Source organism: Macrotis lagotis, chromosome X (assembly GCF_037893015.1).
Source record: "Macrotis lagotis isolate mMagLag1 chromosome X, bilby.v1.9.chrom.fasta, whole genome shotgun sequence".
Lineage (NCBI taxonomy): Eukaryota > Metazoa > Chordata > Mammalia > Peramelemorphia > Peramelidae > Macrotis > Macrotis lagotis.
The window spans coordinates 471992441-472019902 of NC_133666.1; the positions used below are offsets into that span (position 1 = coordinate 471992441).

The 27462-nt window shown below is 32.8% G+C and overlaps 1 protein-coding gene across 1 annotated transcript in view; it reads left to right on the forward strand.

Moving 5' to 3' along the window:
* CEP192 (centrosomal protein 192) overlaps positions 1 to 25133 on the forward strand; it is a 160271-nt gene extending 135138 nt beyond the window's left edge. Inside the window, exons 43-54 of the mRNA XM_074202081.1 lie at positions 10 to 119; positions 2911 to 3061; positions 5929 to 6110; positions 6756 to 6879; positions 10037 to 10142; positions 13210 to 13390; positions 16298 to 16377; positions 16983 to 17078; positions 19988 to 20107; positions 21171 to 21286; positions 22879 to 23005; positions 24226 to 25133. Of these exons, the coding sequence (XP_074058182.1) occupies positions 10 to 119; positions 2911 to 3061; positions 5929 to 6110; positions 6756 to 6879; positions 10037 to 10142; positions 13210 to 13390; positions 16298 to 16377; positions 16983 to 17078; positions 19988 to 20107; positions 21171 to 21286; positions 22879 to 23005; positions 24226 to 24288 (1456 nt within the window). The 3' untranslated portion in view covers positions 24289 to 25133. The remainder of the gene's footprint in view (positions 1 to 9; positions 120 to 2910; positions 3062 to 5928; positions 6111 to 6755; positions 6880 to 10036; positions 10143 to 13209; positions 13391 to 16297; positions 16378 to 16982; positions 17079 to 19987; positions 20108 to 21170; positions 21287 to 22878; positions 23006 to 24225) is intronic.
* The last annotated feature ends 2329 nt before the right edge of the window (positions 25134 to 27462 follow it).

Genomic DNA, 27462 nt, shown 5'->3' on the forward strand with positions numbered 1-27462 from the left:
CTTTCACAGAGCTCTGTTACATAAGCCAGAAGTGGTAGAACAAATACTTCCAGAACATAGCTTGCTGAAGAACATTTGTTTTGATGAAGCATTTCAAAACGAGCAGCCAATAACTGAAGGTAAGCACTTTTCTTTGTTAAAAACAAACTAGCAAAATAACACCTTTTAAGAAAACTCTTGTTTGCTATTTTCAACAGCATATAAAGCCAGCAGTTTTTAAAAATTTTGCAGTTTTTTTGAGATTTGCAAAAGTGAAGAAAAGGGTAACATTGACTAGCCAAGAAATTTATACTTAATCATTCTTATTCCAAAAGTCTTTCTGTCACTATCACCAAAATTCTTCTTGACTTCTAGGATTCTCCATTGGCTGTGCCATACTGTCAACAATGGCAGCAGAAAAATACCAGTTTTCTGACTTGTAGGTCATTAGTCCTGGAGAGTCTGTCTGGCTGAAGCGTTCAATTTATACATATAATTCAGGCTCTGAGAAGTAAGATGACTTGCTCAGGGATGCTTAGCTAGCTAGTAGCAGAGGCATAATGCAAACTCAAGCTTTTGACTCTTAGTCTGGTGCTTTTTCCCCTGTAGCTTGCTGTTTCTTACACTAGACAATTTTAAACAAATATTTGAGCATCTCACAGTCATTGAAGGATATAGTAAGAGCCATGTGTTAACAGTTCATGTTCTCAACTAGCTTAGTATTTATTTGTTATACCTGATCAATATATATATATATATAATATATACATATATATTATATATATATTGCAGAAAAAATAGAACCTCTGACCTATTTTTCCATCTGTTTATTTTCTATATAGAATACTTAAATTATAAGGCATTTAATGCCATTTACAATCTGTCTCCACAGCTACATTGGTGTCTTTGTTTTCCCTCATACCACACTCTGTTTCCTGTTTCAATATCTTTGCTTTGGTTGCCTTGTTAAGCTTGAAATTCTCTTCCCATTCTTCTTCCTCTTTTCTTCTGTGACTTCCTTAAGACTCAGCTAAAACTGCAGGTCTCTCCTATTCTCCTTTGCTGCTGATGCTTTTCTCCCTGAGCTCACATTTTTTTTGTGTGTATGTATTTACCTTTTTATACCTAGTAATTTGTTTTGTCTCCATTTGTATGTGAGCTCTTTGACAAAATATTCCTGACACATTGTATTTGTTGTTCACTGACTATTTATTAAGACAGTTATAAGCACAGTTTCTTTTTGAAGATAATCCAATAATGATGAAATCGAGAGAATTTTAAATTTGAGATCTTATAATTTAATAAACAAATTTGCATCTTTTAGGTGGCTTTTGAAAGTTTTTAAGAAGTGGAATTAACTAAACAAGTGATGAATTAGGAAGAATAATCTGGCAGCAGTATATGTGATGTTTTAGAAGAGTAAATATTGGAAATGCTATAGTTTTTGATATGATGAAGATATGAACTAGATGAAAATTATTTGGTAGGAATGGGAGAGAAGGGGAAGGATCAATTAAATAAATGCAAATAATCTTAAAGCACTTTCTTTGTACAATAGACTTTGTCTAGGGTCTTAGAGATTTCAAGGGAAGGTCTTGAACAATGATGGTTTTGTGGGAGATAGAAAATTTAGGTAGATATTGTTATGGTAAATGATGCTTTTGTTTATAGGTGATGTAAACAGAGATGTTGGTAGGAGAGTATAAAAGAAGTCAGTGAAATGGGAAATTTAAAATACTGGAATAAGGCAGGATAATTTATAATTCAAGATTTTCAAGATAAGTGATTCCTGAACCAGTAACTGAAAGATTGTGTAAAATAGGATAGGACAAATTCCCCACTTTTTTAAAAAAACGGAAAACCAGTCTGCAAAATGGAGGCCTGTGAGTTTGACTTTGATTTGATTCCTGGGAAAAACTTAGAATGAGTCATTAAGGCAGGGGTTGGCAAACATCTGGATAGGGAAGCCATTATTACAAAGCCCACCAACATGGTTTCCTCAAGCTAGAATAAACTCATTTCCTTTTTCGGTAGAATTACCAGGCAACTAGTAGATAAGGGGCATAGAGTGCATAGAGGTTACTTAGATTTTAGCAAAGCTTTTAATAGGGACAACTAGGTGGCACAGTGGATAGAGTACTGTCCTAGAGTCAAGAGGACTTGAATTCAAATTTGCTCTCAGATACATCATATTTAACCTAGCTGTGTAACCTGGACATGTCACTTTGGCCCCATTTCCTTGCAAAAAACAAAAACAAAAAGCTTTTAATAAAGTATTTACCCTATTCTTGTAAAGAAGAAGGAAAAATGTTACAGAAAAGAATAAAGCATGAAACTGTTATTTTTGCTGTGTTTTCAGCATGTTTTACCATATGTGACTAACTATAATCTTAATATTGTAGTTTATATTCAGTCCTTCAGGTGACTAAGCAAACTAGAAACAGTGTGCCTAATATGATTTACTTTTCCCTAGATGCCCAAATTATCTCTCTTGCTTATTTTGAATAGGGAGCAAAAATTTGGAAGACGACAGAAATTGTTGAATTGTGTGGATCGTAGTGGACTTTAGCCTTAATTTTGAGTGCATTTTGGAGATTATATGGATATATTTGAATGCCATTGTCTTGGCACTCAGAAACTAAAGGAAAATTGTGCCTAATATATAATGATCTAGATGTAGTACATTTTCAGATTATTTAATTTTAATGCTGTTCATAGGTTTAGTAGATTTGTTCCTCTACTTGTCCTGATAGAGTAGTTACAGCTAATCAGAACTATTAATCACCAAATCTAATAATGGCTCCCAATCCAAGAAAATAACTCTGGATAGGATAAATATGTGTTAGGGAAATTTTAAGTATCTGTTTCTTTGTGCTATACTTACTTGGTGAAGACTTTTATTTATCACATGATCATCTTTCTCTCTTTTAGTGTATGATCTTCCTGAACGTCCAAATGATGTCCAGTTCTTTTATGGAAGCATGCGTAAAATTATTCTTTCTGTAATTGGTGACTTTACTGTTACAAGTTCTAGTCTTGGTTCTCTTCAGAATTGTTTACAACACAACTTAGTCTCTGACAGGTAATGAGTATAACTTCTTTTAATGATTTTGTGTGGTATTTACTTTGTACATAGTTTTCTAAGAACTCAAATTGAATGGATAAATGATCCTACTTCTAATAATGAAAAATTTTGTGAAATTGATTAGATTTAGTTAACTCAATGGAGTGCTGTATTTTCCATGTATCTAAATTATGAGAATGTGCGCTCAGCAAATAAAAAGGCAGAAATATACATAGGTCTGTGTAAGGTTGTAGTTACAAGAGAAGGTAATCAGTCTCCTTGCCTCATTTTCTATGATATGGAGGAGAAAGAGCAAGGCAAGAGTAGAATATCCAGTAAAGGAATAGCAGCACCTTCTTAGTTCAGAGTTGCAATTTTATTGCATAAAGAAAAATCCAAAAAAACCAAAAACCAAAACCTTGATAACTATTAAAAAACAAACAAACCTGAAGAGCAAGGCAAGAGTAGAATATCCAGTAAAGGAACAGCAGCACCTCCTTAGTTCACAGTTGCAATTTTATTGGATAAAGAAAAATCCAAAAAAAAAACCAAACCTTGATAACTATAAAAAAAACTTGAAAAATACACCCTTTTCCAGGAATACTAAGACTTGTTAATTTGGGATTCTACTTAATTTTTTGTTGTAGGATAATTTTGTCAATATATGATGTAAGCTAATGTAGAACAAAATCTTTGATATAAGATGTGATAATGGATAAAAGGAGAAACCATTCATTTCTTTCATGTTCCATAATCACTTCATATAAATAGAAATTATTTAATCTTGGAAGTGGGTTTAAATCCTGTCTGTACTGCATAATATATACCATGCCCTTTGGCATGTCATTTAACCACTCTTGCACTTCATTTCCTTGGCTGTAAAAAAATAGTTTATACTAAATTACCTCTAAAGTCTTCTCTAGAACTTGATAGTATGTCAACATCTGAAGAATGAACTTACATTCAATTGAAGTCCTAACTCTGGTGCCTTACTGTGATTTAGAGTTAGTCCTGCGTTGTTGAAAACACAGCTTGAGCCCTAGATTTATATTTGACATTGCAAATTTATTGTATGAATCTTGGACCACTAGGACCCAAGCTCTGTTTATAAAATCCAGAGAACTGTTCTCCCCTCTCTCTAAACTCCCCTCCTCCAAAAATGTATTACTTTTTCCCCCTAGACTTTGTGCCTTCCTCACATACATGTTGCCTTTTCACATTTGACTGTTTCTCTTGGTTTCTAGTGGGCCTAGTTTGATTGAGATTTTCATCACTCTTTCCTCAGTTCTAGTGATTTTTGTAATCTATCATGACAACAGGCACGTCTCTGCTATATAAACATGACACTGGGAACAGCATTCTTTTTAAAAAGATTTCTGTCTTTGCCTTTGCAAGCAACAAATGTTGAGAAAGGCAGTTTTGTCTTCTCCACTACGCAATAGAAGAAAGGAATTCATTTCCAAGTACCTGAGCCTCTTGATAGTCTGGTCGCTTTAATAAGTTACCATACTATTTGTTGTAGAACCTTATGAAGAGTTCCTACTAAGTATCAAATTTCTTAAACACAGCAGTGAATGTAATTCTTAATTAGGTATGAAGGGTTTCTGTTTGGTTTATTTTTTGTATTGATGGAATACCTCCACTCCACATTTGAAATTATTTTGTCCATTTATCTTTCAGGCCCCCAACTGTTCAAATAGGGATAATACTTTTATTACTTGTCTCACAGTTTTGTGCATAATGTTTTGTAAATTATAAAGCACAATGCAACAATTACATTCTATTCTGTACTACAAAGTACTAATGATGGATATTTTTATTAGTTAGGAACTGTTGTATATACATTGTATATTCCAGGGGTCATGATTTTAATTTAGACCAAGCTACTAAAAATGAGTTTAGTTAGGTGAGGTAGTTTAGAATTCATATGGCTATAAAATCTTCTAATTCAGTGAATAGAAATTAGTTGGGTGATTTTTTAAATATAAAGGTAACTACAGTGATTTCTCCTAAGTCTCCCGAAATTCCATTACCAAAAATGTTATTACAGTTACAATAAACTTAATAAATCACAGTAATATCACTACAATTTAAAAAAAAAACTTCAGAAAATATTGAATAGCTTCATAATACCTTATTATTTTAAATAACAATTATATTATGAAAAATGAACTCTAGCATTTCTTTGTGTGTATATATATATATATATATATATATATATATATATATATGCATGCGTGCTTCAGAGGACTGCTAAGTGAAAGAGATACCATTTAGTATTTATTATTGTTTCACTGTAAATTTTGTTTCTCCTTATGTTGAAAATCTTTTAAATCATATATTTTACCTGGTAAATCTTCTAATTTAGGATCTTGAAGGATTATAATTTTTGAATGTTATATTAGCAAATATTAGAATTTTAAAAGTATAAAACAAATTCTTAAAGTTCCTAATATTACCTAATTATTTCTAATAATGAATCTTACGTTCTAATAATGTTGTTGCTTTTGAAATAAACCCTTAATTGAATTACCTTAGTATCTTATCTTCCCTTTAAAAGAAATGTTAAGCAAATTAGCTTGACATAACACTTGAGATTTTGAGATCTTAGGTTGCTCCTTCTTAACAGAGAGAACAATGTGTATGGTAGTCATTAATTATCTGGAACCCCAACTATGTTTTGTCTCCTCCTCCTAAAAGTTGAGACCTAAAAGAAATTCCTTTTTGTTATAGGATATTCAGTCAAAATTTTTATTTTCAACTTTGATCTATGAAGCACACTATATTATAAAATAATTGTGAATTGTTATAAAAGCAAATTTTTACCTTACTAAAAGCATGCTTTTTACATTTTTTCCCTTCTTTGGGATTCTTAAATCCTAAAGTGAATCCAGAAATTCTGAGAGACATATCAACAATGTTTCTTTGGATGTTCTTCCAGTTAAAGGACCTCAAGGTTCTCCCCTCCCTTCACAAGCTGCTACTGAACCCAGTCAAAATACATTAATTTCTCAACAAACATGGACTGTTCAACCAGAGCTCTTAATTCTGAAAGCTCCTTCTGTTTGTGAGTATATCAAGTCATATTTCAGACAGGGTATAGAATATCATATCTTCCACTTCTTTGGGTCATTTTGCTCTGCATATACTTATTTTAACTGAATTAAATTATGTGTTTATTGTTTTCAAGAGCTAATCCAGCCTTCCAACACAGGTCTTTCTTAGATTTTGGTAATAGCTTTCTGTTCATTATTTGATGAAATAACACTATAGATTGTAAAGCCCTCCTAAACTCTTCAGACACCTTCCTTACAGCTTCATCTTTTTCATTTTCCAGTTGTTCAGATGCTGGCAATATAGCTTATCCTTTATATATGAAAGCTTCATGTTTGTTATAAAATAACAACATTTTGGGCCAGTGAAATATTTATCTGTGTCAACATTCTAGAGGAAATAGGTATAGCATGAGTTTCTTCACACTTCTTTTTTCTTAATTCTCTGTTGCCATATTTTGTTTCTAGGGGGCAGTAAAAATATGTTCTTTGATTTAGCTTTTGACTTGGCCTCAGCAGAGGAGACGTTTCAACGATAGAGGGGATTAAATGACATTTTTCTTTTAATATTCTCAGTTATATTTTATTACTGCTAATTTTAAGATTAAAATTATGCTCTAATTAAATATTTAATATTTCCTTTGTGTTTTATATACCAGGTGGCATGACAAAAACTGGACATTTATATATTTTAAATAATTCTGTTAGGTTGCTGACATTTGAACTCTCTTGGCCAGCTCATTGTCTTACAATAACACCACAGCATGGAGTTATTAAACCAGAGTATGTAAAACTTTTCCATTTTTTTAGTTCCACTAAGTCTTTATAATCCCAAATAGTTTCTATACAATTAATTTAACTAAAATTTATCTTCACTATTTTATTGACTATAAATTCAGTTAAAAGCTGTGAATAGCAGAATTTACATAATTCCAGTTTTTTGAATGAATGAATGAAAAAGCATTTATTAAATTTACCTAACATTGTTGTTAAGTCCTGAGAAGACAGGAGCAAAAAGGGAGACAGTGATTGTCTTGATAGAGGCTCAAACATTCTAATTGAAATAGATAAAAGAAAGTTCAGCTGCAGGACAGATAGAAAGACCCAGAAATCCTAAGGCTATTTCATTATGATGGATGGCAAAGCCAGGGAACCTTCAGGTACATTAAAAGGTCAGTGTTGGGGCATAGAGAAATAAGACAAGTGAGAACCCCTGGGGGATCCTAGGAAAAAGGCTGAGAGCAGATAATAAGACTTGGTATATATCTCCATCTCATAATAAAAAATAGAGTGGATGATTCCAATCTTCTGTAAACCTTATGAACAGTCAAGCAATCCAGATAGGTCTCTAGGAGAGAAAGGATGAGTAGGGAAAGGCAGCCCCAGTGTGGGTTTGATTACTTATATTTTTCACTAACTGTGGTAGAGGAGTGTCTTTAGTGGAGCTCATTGATGCTTTTTTTTTAATTGATACTTTTAATACCAACTTCAATAGGCAGAGGAGTGGGGGTTCTTGGACCAAGTCTTTAGAATCTAAGAAATGAAAAGAATCCCAGAGGTCAAGACCAACCTGTTCCTGAGTAGGAATACCTTTTTTTATTAGTCTCCAAAGCAGTCTTCCAGTCACTCCTTAAGAAATTCTAGTTAGAGGAAAAGGGACCACTTTTTCCACAACTAAGTTTTTCTTACTATTAAAATTCTTTATTAGTGCCTCCATGCTGCCACTTTTGGGGCCAGTAAAGCAAATCTTAATACTTTTCATGAGACTAGTTCTTTAAATGTTTTAAGATAGATATTCCTAGACATCCTTCCCTAGTTTCTTTGAACAAGTTCTTGTTACCATAGTTCTTAACACTGTCAGATGGTTTAATATAAAAAAAAGTTTGTCTTCATAATGACATTAAAGAATATCCACTACCTTCTCCTTTGTCATCAACCTAAGAAGCATGGGACCTTTCTATCTGACTTGTAGCTTGCTCTCACGGCATGCACATACATGCATATGCAAGCACATGCACAAATATACACACACACACACGCATTAAAATATGACCTCTTTGAGAGAAAACTGATTTGCTTTTCTTGTTGTATTCCCCAGTCTTTGTGCTTAATGAATGCTTTTTCCATTTTTTCTGTACCATGTGTTATAGTTGAGGCATGGTGATTTCAATGAATTGGATGTTGTTGATATTAAAGATCAGTTTTTCACTGATGAGAAAACAGAAGCATTAAATTAGATGGGATGAGTGGGGAGAAAAGAATGCAGTAGATAAAAAGAAGTTAAGAGATGTTTCCTAAGTGAGGAGAAAGGAAGAGTTCTTGGGAGATAATGCTTGAATAGAAGTGTGAAAAAAAGTTAAAGATACAAGAGGCAGAGGTAAGAAAGGGAGTAGGGGGGACAGTCTGTTCAAATGCAGGGAAATGAAAGGATGGTTAAGTCTTAGTTCTAGTTTCTCCAGCAATTTTTTTTAACTGTATTTGCCTGTTTTGTTTTTCTATTAGATTTCTTTAAAATAGAAGATATTAAAATCTTTTACCCTGTTTTTTTGTCTTCTGGTATTTCAGCTAATGTTTCCTTTGTGAATTTAGATGCTAAGGAATTTTATACATAGTGCTATTGTTTTGTTACTCTTTTCAGCATAATGTAATTTTTTTCTCCTTTTTTGTTTTGAGTCTGTCTTTGCTTTGAGATTTACCTGATGTAAAGTAAATTTTTGTTCAGTTTCTCACCATTTTTTTTTATTTCTTTGATTTTAAGCTGAGTTTTTTTGTAAACAACAAATTGGGTTTTTTTTTTTCCATCTGTGCTAGACTTTATTCTTTGATTCATGGAACTTATGCTTATTCCTTCTTTAGCCTCTGTAGGGAATTAAAGCTTTTAAAGTACTTAGTTTTAACTGAGTTCTCTTTTCTAAATAGTTTGTTATATTACCTTGTAGGGTCTTGCCCTTTTGCATCCTTTTTCTGTTGTGCCTCGTTCTTTGAAATACCAATTCCTCCAGATTAAATAGAAAAGAAAGTTTAGACTTATGTTCTAACTTTGATGATCATTTTTTTTCTCATTTACCATGAAATCTTCTTCATGAATTTCATGTCTGTCTACCTTTCTTGGTATGATTTGCGCCCCACCCCCCAGGAAGTTCTAATTCCTTGATCCCTCAAAACACTAAAACCTTATGAATTATATTCATTTTAATTCTCCATTCCTATTTATAAAATATTTCTCTTCCTCCATGGGGTCATTTTTCAGTGGGACATACTCCTAACACTGAAACAAAATTATCCTTTTTCTTGCCCCCCTTTTGAATCCTTGCCTTTGCCCTCTGCTTGTTCTTCAACAGAGGTTTTGGGCTTTCATTTTTACTCTTGTTTCTTTGTATAAATTAAGAAAGAACTCTCTTAATGATCTCTCTCTCTCTCTTTTATTCTTTTGTGATCTTTAGATGCCATGTTTGTTTACCTTCCTATATTTCTGTTTAGGGTATTAAGAAAAAAAAGCAATTTTGTTGAGTTCTGATTTTCTTTGTACAAATGACTCAGATACTCTTTTTGTTATTGAATTATATCTCTTTATCATCGATGGTTATGATCATTATTGCTAGATATGTTACCTTGAATTGCTGCAATCAGTAAATTCTTCCTATTGGCAGGGTTTTCTGTCAGTTCAGAAGTTTTGGAAAGTTTTTTAATATGATTTTTTGCAATATGGAATCAGATTATTTTAAAGAATTAGTCATTTTCTTCCATTTTTATTTGGAGATTTTATCAAAGGATTAGTAAGATTGTAAAACAAAAAACCATGATGAAGATGAAAATAATTTAAGGTAGTGTTTGCCAAGATTAGAACTTGATCCCTGTAAATTACCTGGCTTTGTGTAATGATTGTTGTTGTTGTTATTGTATAGAACATATTTATGTATTTGAAATTCTTTTTGTTTAGGAGTCGACTACTAATTCTTGTAAGTCCTAATTCATCATTTGCCACAAAACCTTCAGCCTTTCCATGGAGTGGTCTTATCTATATACATTGTGACAATGGACAAAAGGTAATTTGAAAAGATTTTATTTTGGATCTTTTTTTTCCCCTCAAACATTGAACCTTCCATGTTTAACTTCTGTTTACTTCTGAGGTTGTTGGCAGGCACACTTTTAAAAGGAAAGAGCATAGGATAGGGTATAACTTTTGGTTTTTAATTACTATCACTCCTGTGAACCTTTAAAGTCTTCCTTTCTTCCAGCTCCCCCTCATCCTCCTCAAAGACTTTTTATTTCTTTGGGGGGGGCATCAACTTATTTGTTAAACATCTTCGGGAAATAAGTTTTTCTACATAAGTGAATTTCTCAGGTTTTATTGCCTTTTTGAAAATCAGTTATTTTACTGTATTACAACTATTCCCTTTCCAATTACAGGGGGCATGGGGCTATCTGTCCCATACTAAATGACTTCAATATTTTTTTCTAAATATCTGCGTCAAACTTATTTGCTAATTCTTCTTGTATCATCATCTGCGTTCAATTATTTTCATATAATCAGCTAAAGGAATCTTAAGGTTAATCTAATCCAACCCCTAAACTCTGAGTAAAGTGAGGTTTAGGCAAATTTCAACTTACTGAAGATCATTGCAACTACTTATGCTAGAGTTAGGATTAGAGTATAGTTTTCTTATCTAGTGTTCCCCTATCTGTAAAGCCCAACCTCATCCATCTTCCTCTTCATCTATTGTCTTGAGTCTAATATGATATAGAATGGAAGTTGTGAAGGAAAAACCAATAACTTAGTCTAATATGATCATAATTTTTATGTGTAAAATTAAAGCTACTAAGTCAGTAAGTACTGACATGAGTGAGGGTGGTGCTATGCCTCATTTGTAAGAGACAATACATTTCAGATTATCACCTCTGCTGGATTTGTTGAAGCATTTTTTACTTTAAAAAAATCAGAATATTGAATGTGAATTGTTAAAATGTTTACAGAGGCTGTACTATATAATTACAATTTTCTCAGAGTTTATCTTATTAATAACCTCTAGGAATCTTAAATCTAGAATCTCTTGTTATTTGACAACTAGTATTTCCTCTTGCAGTTGAAGTTTATATGAAATAATTTTAGGGAGGAAGACACTAATTAATAGCTGAGTGGGATTCAGGAAAGTTTCACGTACGATGTGGGGAGTGAAGGAAGAAGCACGTTATATGCATAAGTTATAAGCTAATTAAAAAGCAGAGATAACAAGAAAATGTGAGGGGCAGCAAGGTCAATTTGGTAAGGCCATAGATTGTGTATGAGAGAAAAATATATCATAAGGATGGATAGAGAGTTTAGAGTATGATGGTCACGTGCTTAAATGCCCGAGGAGTTAACATTTGATTTTAGGCATTACGGGGAGCCACTGAATTTTATTATTGTATTATAATAAAGGCATAGCATATTGAGACCTGTGATTTAGGAATATAACTTTGGTAGACATGTTAAAGATGGAATGGAAGGGAGAGAGACTTGATGCAAGGGAAATAAGCGAGTTGTAAAAAGTATATAAAAGAGAAATGATGAGAATATAAATTAGGATGTTGGCCTTTTGAATAGGGATAAAGAGAAAGATGAAAGAGATATTAAGAAGGTAGAAAAAAACAAACTCTCGCAACTGATTGGATATGTGATGTAAGAGATTGAGTCAGGGATGACTCTGGTCATTAACCTAGGTGACTAGAAGGATAGTGGTGCCCTTGACAGAAAAAAGGAAAGTTTGAAAGAGGAATGGCTTTGAAAGTGGGGAGTGGGAAGAGAACGTAGAAATGTAGAGTCTGAACTGCCAGTGGGATATCTAATTCAAAATAATGAGTTGGCATTCTGTAATAATTAAGACTGGGATTCAAGGAGATTGAGAGGAGCTGGTCATGTAGGTCTTATCTGGAAATCTTCATGGAGATAAGTAAACCCATCAGAACTGATATGGTGACTAAGACAGGTCCTTAAGACCAGATAAAGAGGAGGAATAGATCTTGGAATGCTCCCATAGTTAGGAGGGGATGCAGAATCACTTAGAGTTGAAAGGGACCACAATGGCCATCTTCTTGTTCAACTCATACCCAAAAGGAACCCCCACTATAATCTGCACAAGTGGTCATTCAGGTTTTGAAGACTTTGAAGGAGAGAAAACCTACTACCTTTCTAGGTAGCCCCTTCCACATTTGTACAGCTCTAATTTATTAGGAAGTTTTTCTTGACATCAGGCTTAAATTATCCCCTTTGGAATTTCCATCCATTGCTTCTAGTTCTATTTTCTGAGGCCAGATAGAGAAAATAGTCTCATAGCCCAATGGAGACATATCTGCCTCCTTAAAATGATCTTTATCAGTTGAACTAACTGATCAAGGAATCAAGATCCCTCACCATCCTTGTTGTTCTCCTATTATTGTCCTTAGACTGTAGTGCCAAGAATTAAACACAGTATCCTAGATGAAGTATGATGAGGGCACACTAAAGTCAAAAATAACTACTAAGTTATTTTTAATAACTAAAGTTATTACTGGATATTGTGAATCAGTGCAGGCTGGTATTTCATTAACTCAATTCATTGAGCTTGCAGTCCACTAAAATCCCAAGACCTTTTTCAAAGCAATTGCTGTTTATCCATGTTTTCCCCTATTTTATTCTTGTAGAGTTGATACATGTTGAACTGAATGTATTTTTTTCTTCAACAAAAAGACATACTTTAAAGAAAATAAAACCAGCCTTGCTATATATTTAGCATCTATGGGAGATTTCTGAGGATTTAATTATCTCCAAATTAGTTTTCTGTCTAAAGATTGCTTCCTATAAATTCAGCTGTTTTAAGAGATTAATGTGTAAGGTATAAAATAGAAAGGAATCCCCTTTTGGAGATGATTAACTCCCTGGTACCCTTAAGAAATAGTTTAATTCGTACTTTGTATGAAAGAATGCTTGCATAGTTGTCTAAATTTTGTTTCAAGGAGATACAATTAAAGACAGAACTTCTATTACATTTATTAGTATGCTTTTGTGTTTTGAAATTTAAGAACAAATACTTTATGTTTTTAAATTTTTTAATATATTCAATATATTCATATTTCTTTTCCCTGTTTTATTTCAAGATTGTAAAGGTACAGATTCAAGAAGACATTACTAAGGAAGGACCATCAACCCAGTTAGCCTCTAAACAAATTTTAACATCTGAGTCTCTAGTGAGTCATATGGTAAAGCCATCCTCAGCAAAAGTTGGAATAAAAACAAAAATCATCACTTTTCCTGAAACAGAACCTGGTAAAACCACAGGTATTAAATCCCCAAATCACAATTAAAATGCTCAGTTTTTATATGTTCTCCGTGATTATGCATTAAAGCAATGATTGATGTATTAATTTTTCTATGGTTTTTTTGAAAGGGGGAAGCAATGAGATCTCAGCATCAAAAATGAAGTCATACTTAGTATTGAGTTTTAAAAACTTGAAATGTCACAGTTCTTCATAGTCAATCTATACTACACAGTAGTGTAGTAGTGATAAACTCAAATTGAAAAAGGTCCTTTGGGTATAATATTGACTTAGAAAACTTCAAATTAACACTATATATACATACACACACACACACACACACACACACACACACACACATACACACATACACGCACTTTTTATTTTTGAATTTTATAGTTTTTCCTCTAATTTCACTTTCCTCGCTCCACCCCCCACAGAAGGCACTCTTTTACTCTTTACATTGTTTCCATGCTATGCATTGATCTAAATTGAATGTATTGAGAAAGAAATTATATCCTTAAGGGGGTAAAAAAATAAAAGAGAGATAGTAAAATTACATTATAAGATAACAGTTTTTTTAAAAAAATGTGTAATAGCCTTTGATCTTCATTCAAACTCCACAATTCTTTCTCTAGATGCAGATGGTATTCTCCATTGCAGGTACTCCAAAATTGTCCCTGATTATTGCACTGATGGAATGAGCAAGTCCATTAAGATTATCAACCCCATCTTGCTATTACGGTGTATAGTGTTCTTCTGCTTCTGCTCATCTTACTCGGCATCAGTTATGCAGATCCTTCCAGGCTTCTCTGAATTCCCATCCCTCCTAGTTTCTAATAGAACAACAGAGTTCTGTAATACACATACACCATAGTTTTTTAGCCAATCTCTAATTGATGGACATTCACTTAATTTCCAATTATTTGCCATCACATATAGGGCTGCTATGAATATTTTTGTAGAAGTGATGGGGTTTTTTTGTTTTTTTTAGGTTTTTGCAAGGCAAACGGGGTTAAATGGCTTGCCCAAGGCCACACAGCTAGGTAATAAGTGTCTGAGACCGGATTTGAACCCAGGTACTCCTGACTTCAGGGCCAGTGCTTTATCCACTATGCCACCTAGCTTCCCCACAAGTGCTGTTTTTACCCTTTTTCATAAAGTCTTCAGGGTATAGACTCAGTAGTGGTATTGCTGGATCAAAGGGTATGCACATTTTTGTTGCTCTGTGAGTATAGTTCCAAATTGCTCTCCAGAAAGGTTGGATGAATTCACAGCTCCACCAACAATGTATTAGTGTCTCAGATTTCCCATGTTCCTTCCAGCATTGATCATTGTCCTTTCTGGCCATATTGGCCAGTCTGAGAGGTGTGAGGTGGTACCTAAGAGATGCTTTAATATGCATTTCTCTATTAATTAGTGACTTAGAGCAATTTTTCATTTGACTATGGATTGCTTTGATTTCCTCATCTGTAAATTACCTTTGCATATCTTTTGACCATTTGTCAATTGGGAAATGGCTTGTGTTCTTGAAAATTTGACTCAATTCTCTGTATATTTTAGAAATGAGTCCTTTGTCAGAATTGTTAGTTGTAAAAATTGTTTCCCAATTTACTACATTTCTTTTGATCTTGGTTACAGTGGTTTTGTTTGTGCAAAAGCTTTTTAATTTAATGTAATCAAAATTATCTAGTTTGTTTTTAATGATGTTCTCTATCTCTGCCTTGGTCATAAACTGCTTCCCTTTCCATAGATCTGACTAAATATATTCTTAACATCTTAATTTATTTTGTTAAACATTTCCCAATTATATTTTAATCTGATTTTGACCCCTAGGTTTTAGTTTGACATTATCTGAGATTTTTGCATAATAATATTTCTACTCCTGATCTTTATTTTATTTTTGTATGTATCTCATTTTTATACACATTTTCTGAAAGCCACAACCCTCTTCACCCTTCTGCTTTACTTTTATCCAATACCTTGGCTTCCTATTCTTTAAACTTCCAAGAATTTCTCCCTTATAGGACTTAAACTGTTATGTTATTGCTGAAGACATGTTAGGAAACTGTTTTGTGGTGTGTGTGTGTGTGTGTGTGTGTGTGTGTGTGTGTGTGTGTAAACTATTGAGTAAGTTTTCATTAAATTGTTCCTTTGACCTATTTGCTAAGGATACAGAGAAAAAAATTGAAATTAACACCTGCCTTCAAGAAGTTTCCCTTATGGGAGAGATAGCATATATATCAGTAAAAATATACATAATATATATAAAAATGAACAAGGTAATTTTGAAGTGGAAGTGGACAAGTAGTTGGGGTCAGGAAAGATTTCTTTTATCAAGATGACCCTTGAACTGAGTCTTTAATGAAACCAAAAATTCCAGAGGTAGTTGTGAGGAAAAAGTGCATTTAAGGTATGGAGGTTAAATAATAACAAGCATATAAGGAATAGGATGTACAGTCCAAGTGTACTTCCTATTCCTTATATACTTATCATTTTGTCATTCCATTACCAGGCAAAGACTAATTACTATGGTGCTGCCTTTTGCAGCCTGGTAAAGCCTAAGGATCACTTTTTAGAATCATTTTCCAAGTCACATAAGATAAAATTTGGAAGATTAAAAAGGAAATTAATAGTTTAGATGCTAGGGAGAGAGGAAAAAGTTTATATGAGAACAGTCTCTTTACTTCTTGTTTATAGTTTTTCTGGGAGATAACCCATCATCACAGCTATTAAACACAGTATTGTCAGATAAATAAAACATCAGAGAATTGCAAAATAAGAGTGTTGTGTGACATCTTGGTGGGAAGGTTGTTAACATCAGAGGAAATCAGAAATGAAAGGTGGCTTAAATCTCTTCATCCTATTTACTTTATCTGGATAACTTGCTTGAGTTGGATTTGACTTAAGGATTTATGTTTTCCTTTAGAAAACTTCCTAGAACTTGAAAATTATGGTGATGAAGAAGTTAAATGGAATTTATCATCTTTTGCTCCACCTTATGTCAAGGTCAGTTATAGTAATCCAAAATATAAAATTTATTTCCTCTTATTTGCCAGAAAATTTATTTGCTCCATTTTAATGTTAATATTCTGGTTTTATTTATTCTGTCATTTGATGTCAATGGATACCTTTCTTGTTTTCCCATTTAGCAATTTGTCAAAAGATAATCATGTATAGCAGAAAGAATACTGACCTAGAAACTTGAAGACTTGGGTTCTAGTCAAGTCAGTCTTACTGGTTACTAAGCTCTGTATTAATTGTTACTTATTAGTTTTAAGATTACCTTTTCTGCCACATGGTATGACTGTGAAAATTAAAATGACTTGATGAATGAACTTTGTAAAGTAATAAGACTATTCAGATGTAACATGCTATTTTTAGTGTAGAATTCATCTTTATTCTTTTTTTTCTTTTTCTTTTTTTTGGGGGGGGTTAAGGCAATGATGTTAAGTGACTTGCCCCCCCCCCCCAAGGTCACAGAGTTAGATAATTATTAAGTATCTGAGGTTGGATTTGAACTCAAGAACTCTATCCACTTGCGCCACCTAGCTGCCCTATTCATCTTTGTTCTTATTTAATATTTTATAATTTTTATTTTTCCTTTTTTGTAGGATGTTGATGAAAGTGGAGATATCTTTAGAGCTACTTACACAGTTTTCAGATGTTCCCGTATTTCTGGTACATTGGAAGGTCGTGGAAAACAAAAGGTCAGACCAGTCACTTTGTTGAATACACTGTTAAAGAAATCTGCTTCATTAGACTTGATCAAATATGGGACAGTTAATGTCATACAAATGAACATTTTCCCCATAATTCTAAGTCATTCCCTGGCCAACTCTCAATCAAGTTTATGTTCTGTGTTTAACAAATGAATAATGATATGAAAGACCATTTAAGATTCTAAGTGTTAGGAAATAGTTCATAGTGTATGTAATGCTGACAGTTGATTTTATCATCTCTTGTCTATAGAGAAGGGCACACTTTTACTTTGAATTCCAGTCTTAGTGATACCTTTCAACTTACAGGATACTTATTACTCCACATCCATGATAACTATTCTGTAAGATCTTTTCCCAAGATTTGCTCTAACTTTTTCATAGAGGATTTGCCTAGAACCTTTATAGACCTTTCATTTACTATTTTGAGGGGTATCATTATAGTAGCTGGACTATTTTATCAGTCATCTCTCATGTCTAAGACTAGCCTGGCTCTTTTTCTATTTATTCATCTGTTCTGACATGGCTTTCATCCTGTGTTACACATTCAATTTGTCATTCATATTATCTACCATATCTTCCTATTACTGCTTTTTGGGTAAGGTATGAACTTTTTGTCTTTCCTTGTTGTGGTCTTAAGTAAATTCACAACTATATAGTATTTCTGGTAGAAGTGAACAGTTTAGAATCATTGCAAGGACTGAATCATTCCCTCAATACAGTCTAACCTAATATATTTCTACTACTTAATTCTAGACCCACTTACTTTTCATCTGTACCACTTGTCAAGGTAGACATTTTGATGGACAAATTCAATAGTCTTCTCAATCAAGCTGCTTTCATAACCTAGGCAAATATGTTTGTTTCAATTGACTGTGTTTTTCAGTATGAATGTTTAAATTAATCTCTTTCCACATTGTTGCAGATTTCACCAAAACTAGTTTGTAAATGAACCATTTCAAAACCCTATCAGAAGGGAATCCTTTATTCAGTCTTATTTTGGACCTCTTGTAACACTGACCACATGTGTGAAGCATGTCTTAAGAACTTATTTGAAAGCAAAACTCAGCAGAATTTTGAAATGTTAATTCTATATTTAATGTATAGTCCTGTGATAGATGTGTGATACAAGATCTTATTTAAAGAAACTCATGACCTCTTACTTGTTTTACTGAGCCAAATGCTTTCTTAAAATCAGAATCAGAAAATACCCTGGGATCTTTTACTTGTTACAGTTCTCAGATAGTTGAGTGATTGCAGAAATGTGGTCCACTGTTAAAAACTGCCTGTAAAAAGTCCTTATCGCTTACATTTTTATCAAAGATACCTTAATATGTGTATGGGCAATCCTTAAGGAATTTTTTACAAAGATGAGAAATTAGGCCTGTGCTCAGTAGTAGTTGATATTTTTGCTTTAAAATAATTTACAGCTGATAAGCTTTTCCGTAGTTAATAAGCCCTTCCATTTTTAAAAAGTGTCCTGTTGTTGCTTAAATAGGCTCTTCTTTAATTACCTTTAAAGTTTGTGAATTTGAAGATGGATTTCTTCGATATGAATTTGAATTTTTTTGACTTCTTTTTTGATTTTTTTCATCATTTTCCATGCCATTTCTATTTCAAATGGCACTTTAGATTCAGCTATTTCAGATTCCACTTTTGGAGCACTGGTTTGAGTTTTAGTTACTATGAGTCTTTTCATTGTCTTCTTGCTATTTTGTCTTTAGTGTTTTCTTTGACATTTGCTTCAACCAACCTGTGGTTTGACTGCATAAACTCACTGATTCTTTAGTAATTATAATGATTATACTAGCACAACTTCTTTGTTAAAAATATTAGTAGTCTCATTTTTGTTTTATTACTCTTCTTAAAGAGAAAATTCATGAGATACAGATAAAAATTTTCCAAGTTGTCTATATAAGTTCCTTTATCTCAAACAATTATTTTACATTGCCCTCTTCCCCATATTAAAGGGTATGTTGACTTTCTGGAAGATTTTTTTTTTAGGCTCTATAAAACTTTACTACTATATATTCTTCAGATGGCGTTTTTTGCTTATACTCATAGTGTATTCAATAAAGTGAAATGACCAAATGTTCTGTCTACTTATTTCTTGTAACTTAGGGAAAGCGGGCAGTTGGGGAGGTATATGATCTATCTACCAGCTCATATATTTCTCTTTTCAGGGAGAATCTATGAACTTTTCTTCCATTTGTTTATATGGTGCTATTTTATGTATAATGAGTGTCAGTACAGATGTAGTTCAGTTTCTACAGTCATTTGCTAGGAATCACGTATTGAAAATATGATCAGATAAGTGATCTAAAAACTATTAGCACTTTTATTGACTGAGTAGTTATGTCACTACAGAATTCAACATAAATATATCTGTCAATAAATCAAATATAAACATGTAAGATCCAAAGATAGTTAATGCCATACACAAAAAGTAGGTATATCCTAAATTTTAGTTCTGTCTTTTGGCTGGTAAAGATATGTATAAGGAGAACAATAAAATGAATATATCCTCAATTCTTGATTATATTTCTGTGGTTTAATCTACTGAATCTACTCCAGCCTGCTTTCTTATTTAACTCTCCTACACAGCAGCTGTAGTGTAATTTGAGAACCACCCCCATCCCCACCCCCAGAAATGTACTTTTGGAGGTGTTGATTTATATAAAGTACTTTGGATCCAGAATTGAATTAGTCCCTTGAAATAGAATTGAAGCTTTTTTCCCTTAGGAGTGGCAAACTCCTTTAACCAACTCTATGCATTGGTTACTCCTTTTCTTCATGTGAAGGTTTCTTACTGGCAACCTAACAGAGAAGGATAAGTATCAATCTTAAATAATAACAAGCAGATAAAATGTCACAAAAGCTTTTTTATGTTTGTTTTATAGATTGCCATTACTTTTTTACCAAGAGATAGGGGGAATTATGCTCAGTTTTGGGATGTCGAGTGTTATTCCAGTCCAACACCTCATATGAAATATACACTGAGATTTCAGCTTTCTGGACTAGTGAGTATTATGAATGAAAGAGAAAAATCATTTATTAAATGCTTATTATGTGCCATATATTAGAACTTAATTCTTGTAATTAAAGTTACTTAAAGATGAAAATTATGCTTTTAAATGCTCTCAATAAAGGTTATCCTTGTATTTCTTTTAGTTGGGGAAGTATTTTTTCCTTCTAAGCAATTTTTTTTTTTTTTTAGGTTTTTGCAAGGCAAATGGAGTTAAGTGGCTTGCCCAAGGCCACACAGCTAGGTAATTATTAAGTGTCTGAGACCGGATTTGAACCCAGGTACTCCTGACTCCAGGGCCTGTGCTTTATCCACTGTGCCATCTAGCCACCCTTAAAGCAATTTTCTTAACTGCTGTTCGTAATAGCTATATTTACTGATGGAAATTGGCATGTGTCATATTTGTGTATATATATGTATGCAAATAGAGGTAGAAGATTAGATGTTTTATTTTATTAAGATGTACAAAACTCAAGTAAAGTTGGAGGATAATTAGTGACTTCTTTTAATATATTAATTGTGTCAAGTGATAAAATCATTAACATATTTTAAATGCTATGAGTTGGAAAGGTTTTACACCTTTTGGTTCTTTTTTAAAAACTTTAATGTTAGAAGTAAGAAAGATAGATGGAACCTTTGGAAACCTGGGTTCTGTTTTGTGGGTTCTGTGACTAATTATTTGTTATTTTGGATGAGTTACTTATTTACCAGAGCTTCAGTTTCCTCATTATTAAAATGTGGATAATTACTAATTTGTCTTGGTGTTGCTATGAGATCATATTTAAAAAGTCTATATGAAAATGCTTTACAAACTGTAAGATGGTATTAAGAAATAGCTGCCTAAGACAGCTAGGTGGCACAGTGGATAGAACACCAGCCCTGCAGTCAGGAGGACCTGAGTTAATGTAGGCACTTAATAATTGCCTAACTGTATGACCTTGGACAAGTCACTTAAACCCCATTGCCTTAAATAAATAAAAAAAAAAACTAATTACCTAGCTGTGTGACTTACATGACCAAGAATATTTTTACCTCTTTTATGTCTTTCTTTCTAATAGGGTATTGGTCCAAAGCATGGATCTGAAAGAATGTCCACAAATGCCCTTGTGAAAACAGGTAATCTAGCTAGGCCCAGAAGACGACTTGGCTCTGAGGCTTCTGTTCCTACGCATCGGTATGTGTGTGTTTATGACATGCTTGTAAATATTCAAAGACACAGGCATAGAAAACACCAATTTGAAACATACCAAGTAGGTTTGTGTCAGCTAATGTGTAATGTTCAATGAACTGTTAACAAATGGAAAAAATGTTCTTTATTATCATCTCAAAATACTTAAAATGACATACTAGAAAAAAGTATTATGCTTAGCACTATGGAATACTAAGAATATGAGACATGGTCTCAAGGCCAGATGTCTTAATTCGCTCTCTGAAAGTAAGTTTAATGCTTTAGTAGAAAGATAAAGTATGGTACATTAGTAATGGACAGAATTGTGGTAATATAATTTATTTCTAAGAAATAACTGGTTATTGTTGAATTTAGTATAGACCTATTGAATTTCTTTTTTGTTGTGAATATATGTGAACAGGCAGCCTTAAATTGTTGTGACTACCATTTTTTAATTGTAGAAGATAAGGAAGTAGAGAAATTCTATGAAGAACTTGAATTATTTGGAGGATTTTATGAATAAAGGAGGATGGCATTAAATGTCTTTTGCAAAGTACAATCCATAATTAAGAAATGACAGACTGTTCAGAAACTTGTGTGTATATTGTTAATTTCTTTGAAGCAAGTAAGAAAGCAGTAGTTGTGTGATAAACAAAGTCATAGTGAATGAAGTTGACTCACTTTGACAAATATGAAACTACTGGCTACTGGGGAAGCGGTCATTTTACATTAATCCATCACTGTGTAATTTGATTATCATTAAAGCAAAATTCAAAATCCATGCCACATGGGGTGAAAGAATAAAGTTGACAAGACATAGAACATAATTACATTAACTTATGCATGGCCTAGGTAAGCTGTCAACATTGAGAAATGGAAAATAGGTTAAAATTGAATTCAGCTGTCATTATTTACTATTCTTTAGACAAGTTTAATTGTTGCAGACCAGCTACTAAAACATGATAAAAAGAACCCACAAATTTTACACAGTAAGAAATAATATATATTAGTGATTCAGAGAAACATTGAAAGATAATATAAGCTGAAACAGTGTGGAATAAAAAAACCAGAAAAACAATTTATACAGCCACTGCAGTCATGTAAATGAAAAGAACATGAAAAGGAAACCAAACTATTACAACATAATCTTGTATCATTCCATATTTCCACTTACTTTGTCATCAGTCATGTTCTTCAGCCTCATTTTAACCTTCAGTCCTTCCATAACATGACTTCACTAAATCTGCTTTCCTCCCTTTCCAGTGTCAGTGTTAAGGTTGACCCATTTGAGTTCCACACTATCCTTACTCCATGGATTTTAACATTTCTTGTCTTTGGCAGCCTCATGAATTTCTTGGATCTCTCCTTAATCAGTAAGCATTTAAGTACCTACTATATATGCCAGATACATTGTTAGGCACTAAGAATACAAAGTGAAAAAATTAGTTTCTGCTCTCAAAGAACTCAGTCTAATGGAAGGGACAACTTACAAACAGATAATGCAGATATAATATATACTGAATAATTTGGAGATAATATTTGTATCTTAATTCCTATTAATTTTAAATAAGTAATTTAATTCCCATTTTCTAAACTAGGCAAGTTGACTTGACTCAGCGAGGTGTTTATGCTCCAGAAGATATATACATATTTCTTCCTGCTAGAGTCGGAGAAACAAGAACTATTAAAGTCAATTTACGGAATAATTCTTTCACTACTCACTTGGTAAGTTTAACATCTTCCTTTGAATTTGGGGAAGTTAAAAATATGAAAGAAGACTTTCATGATTATTATATACCTGTATAGCTATATAGGTAAATGAAAGATAGATATTTAAGTATACATAAAGCCAAAAAATTGTATTTTTTAAGATATTTCTTCACCTGAAGAAATTTTAACCATCCACAGGAAGACCTTGATACTTTATTTGAAAACTGAAAGTCACTAAATATATGTATTGGGTTTCATTTTATATCTTTTGTTATCTTTTTTTTTTCCTTTTCTAATTAGTTTTCTTGCCAGCTACCTTGTTTTTCTGAGTAACATAGTTGATCTATCTAAATAAGAGTAAATGTCTAAATTTAGTTCATAGGATTTAAAAAACCAACCCTGGTCTTAAGTGTTAGTTCTGCCTAACAAAGCCTTTATTCTCTAAGATTGTATCTAAATCTTGCTGAAAAAAAATTTTAGTTCATGGAAATATATGTTTTTTTTTTAAATATAGTAAAGCTCTTCCCTTGAGCCGTCCTAGGTAATCATTTAAAATGGTGAGGTATTCTCTTGATCCAGAGAACCCCACAAAATCATGCAAGTCAAGGGGTTCAAATCTCCGGGTCCACCTCAAGAACACCCGTGAAACAGCTCAAGCCATCAAGGGCATGTACATCTGAAAAGCTGCCAAATATTTGAAAGATGTCACATTGAAGAAACAATGTGTTCCATTCTGTCGATATAATGGTGGCGTTGGCAGGTGTGCCCAGGCTAAGCAGTGGGATTGGACACAGGGTCGTTGGCCAAAAAAGAGTGCTGAGTTCTTGCTGCATATGCTTAAAAATGCAGAGAGCAACGTTGAATTAAAGGGTTTGGATATGGATTCTCTTGTCATTGAGCATATCCAGGTTAACAAGGCTCCCAAAATGAGATGGCGTACTTACAGGGCTCATGGTTGAATCAACCCATACGTGAGTTCTCCTTGCCATATTAAGATGATACTTACTGAAAAGGAACAAATTGTTCCTAAACCAGAAGAGGAAGTTGCTCAAAAGAAAAAAGATAATCCCAGAAGAAACTGAAGAAACAAAAGCTTATGTCATGAGAGTATATATGACATTAGAGTGCAAATACAAGTGAAATGAAAAAAATTTGTTACCATAAAAAAATATATAGTAAATTATCTATTAAGTAGTTTACATGCTGTTTTTTAAAGTTTTCATATTAAATTCCAGCTGAAGTTTTTAAGTCCCAGAGAGCCTTTCTATGTCAAGCATTCAAAGTATTCTTTGAGGTAAGTTAAATAGAAACAAAAATTTTATTTAATTCAGTTTTTTATATGAATATTTGTAAGGTTCTAGTAATTCTAAGCTCTGCTTTGCAGTTTTGTCTTTCACTATCATGTTATCTTTTTAACCTCATAATATTCTAGGTTTGTTATTTGTACAAACTGTTATATCAAACTTTATCAGAGAATAGGATATCACAGTTGTCTTTGCAGCAAAGCCTGTTTTTTTTCTAGATATGCAAAAATACTCTAGAAAATATTTTTATTTTCCCCAAAGAGAATATTGTTCATTTACATATTTTTATTTCTTTCCAACTTTAGGACATGTTGAAATTTATATTAGATTCTGTTCTTAGCACTTGATATCTTCACTTTTAGCAATATAGTAAGTATTTCGAAGTATAAAAGGTTTTAATTGTGATTAAAAAGAATTTTATTGGGGGCAGCTAGGTGGCGCAGTGGATAGAGCACCGGCCCTGGAGTTAGGAGTACCTGAGTTCAAATTCAGCCTCAGACACTTAATTACCTAGCTGTGTGGCCTTGGGCAAGCCACTTAACCCCATTGCCTTGCAAAAAAAAAAAAGAATTTTATTGGAAAGTTCTATGCTAATTATTTTCCATTTGGTTTTTATAGTCTCCATTTAACATCGTATACCTTTCATAGCTCATTTTTTTCATTTTTTCTGGCATACTGTGAATGACACTCATGTGTCCCCCCCCCCCCCCCTTTCTTTCCATGGATATTAAATCAACTCTTTTTTTTTTAACAGGAGTGGTTAAACTATAACATAAAATTCTGGTTGCCAAAAATAACTTATATTTTAAATAAAACAAAACTTTATGTAAAAGCTCAGAGGTACACAAAAAAACAGACAGCTTATGGATTCTCTTGTCATTGAGCATATCCAGGTTAACAAGGCTCCCAAAATGAGATGGCGTACTTACAGGGCTCATGGTTGAATCAACCCATATGTGAATTCTCCTTGCCATATTGAGATGATACTTACTGAAAAGGAACAAATTGTTCCTAAACCAGAAGAGGAAGTTGCTCAAAAGAAAAAAGATAATCCCAGAAGAAACTGAAGAAACAAAAGCTTATGTCATGAGAGTATATATGACATTAGAGTGCAAATACAAGTGAAATGAAAAAAATTTGTTACCATAAAAAAATATATAGTAAATTATCTATTAAGTAGTTTACATGCTGTTTTTTAAAGTTTCATATTAAATTCCAGCTGAAGTTTTTAAGTCCCAGAGAGCCTTTCTATGTCAAGCATTCAAAGTATTCTTTGAGGTAAGTTAAATAGAAACAAAAATTTTATTTAATTCAGTTTTTTATATGAATATTTGTAAGGTTCTAGTAATTCTAAACTCTGCTTTGCAGTTTTGTCTTTCACTATCACGTTATCTTTTTAACCTCATAATATTCTAGGTTTGTTATTTGTACAAACTGTTATATCAAACTTTATCAGAGAATAGGATATCACAGTTGTCTTTGCAGCAGAGCCTGTTTTTTTTCTAGATATGCAAAAATACTCTAGAAAATATATTTTTATTTTCCCCCAAAGAGAATATTGTTCATTTACATATTTTTATTTCTTTCCAACTTTAGGACATGTTGAAATTTATATTAGATTCTGTTCTTAGCACTTGATATCTTCACTTTTAGCAATATAGTAAGTATTTCGAAGTATAAAAGGTTTTAATTGTGATTAAAAAGAATTTTATTGGGGGCAGCTAGGTGGCGCAGTGGATAGAGCACCGGCCCTGGAGTTAGGAGTACCTGAGTTCAAATTCAGCCTCAGACACTTAATTACCTAGCTGTGTGGCCTTGGGCAAGCCACTTAACCCCATTGCCTTGCAAAAAAAAAAAGAATTTTATTGGAAAGTTCTATGCTAATTGTTTTCCCATTTGGTTTTTATAGTCTCCATTTAACATCGTATACCTTTCATAGCTCATTTTTTTCATTTTTTCTGGCATACTGTGAATGACACTCATGTGTCCCCTCCCCCCTTTCTTTCCATGGATATTAAATCAACTCTTTTTTTTTAACAGGAGTGGTTAAACTATAACATAAAAATCTGGTTGCCAAAAATAACTTATATTTTAAATAAAACAAAACTTTATGTAAAAGCTCAGAGGTACACAAAAAAACAGACAGCTTACTGAATTGGGCCATAGTATCTATTTTAAACATATCTCGGGGCTGTTAGGTGGCGTAGTGGATAAAGCACTGGCCTTGGAGTCAGGAGTACCTGGGTTCAAATCTAGTCTCAGATACTTAATAATTACCTAGCTGTGTGGCCTTGGGCAAGCCACTTAACCCCATTTGCCTTGCAAAAATCTAAAAAAAACAAAAAAAAACAAAAAAAATCTCGCTACAACTAATTTGAAATTTGATTGTTATTCCAGAATCAATAAATATTTATTATTATGAAACTTTAAAAAACTACAGTTAAACTCTTCTGCATTAATCAAGTTGGAAAAGTGAAAGTATTCATTCACTCCTCCATAAATAACATCATCATTAATTCTAACCAACTTTTTTTTTAATAAGGTTGATAAGGGGAATCTCATGATCCATTTGTAGATGAACCTTTTGTCATTAATTGACACATTTGTCCCACTTTCATCAGCAGTGTTCTTTGCATAGAAAAATGAGTTGAGTGCTTAAAGAGTAGTTTTATATATTTTGAGTTGCAGCTCATTTTTCTGAAATACTTTGCTGTTCTGAGAAGACAACTGTCATGCTATTCATTTTCCTGATATATTTTAGCTTTTGATTTTCCCTGTATTAATAAGGATGGCCGTAGGAAAAATTTTCAAATATTTTTCAAAATTATCATAAAAATTGTTAATTCTTTTTTAAATAATATTTTTCCCAATTTTATGTAAAGATAATTTTTGATATCTTTACAAAATTTTGAGTCCCAAATTTTTCTCCCTCCCTTCCTAAAATGTTAAGAAATTTGGTAAAGTTTATGTGCAATCATGTAAAACATATTTTCATATTAGTCCTGTTTTGAGAAAGAAGAAACAGACCCAAAAGAAAATCCATGAAAAAATAAAGCAAAAATAATATGCTTCAATCTATATTCAGAATCCATCAGTTTTTTCCCTCTGGATGTGGATAGCATTCTCGGTATGAGCCCTTTGTAATTATTAGATCACTGTACTACTGAG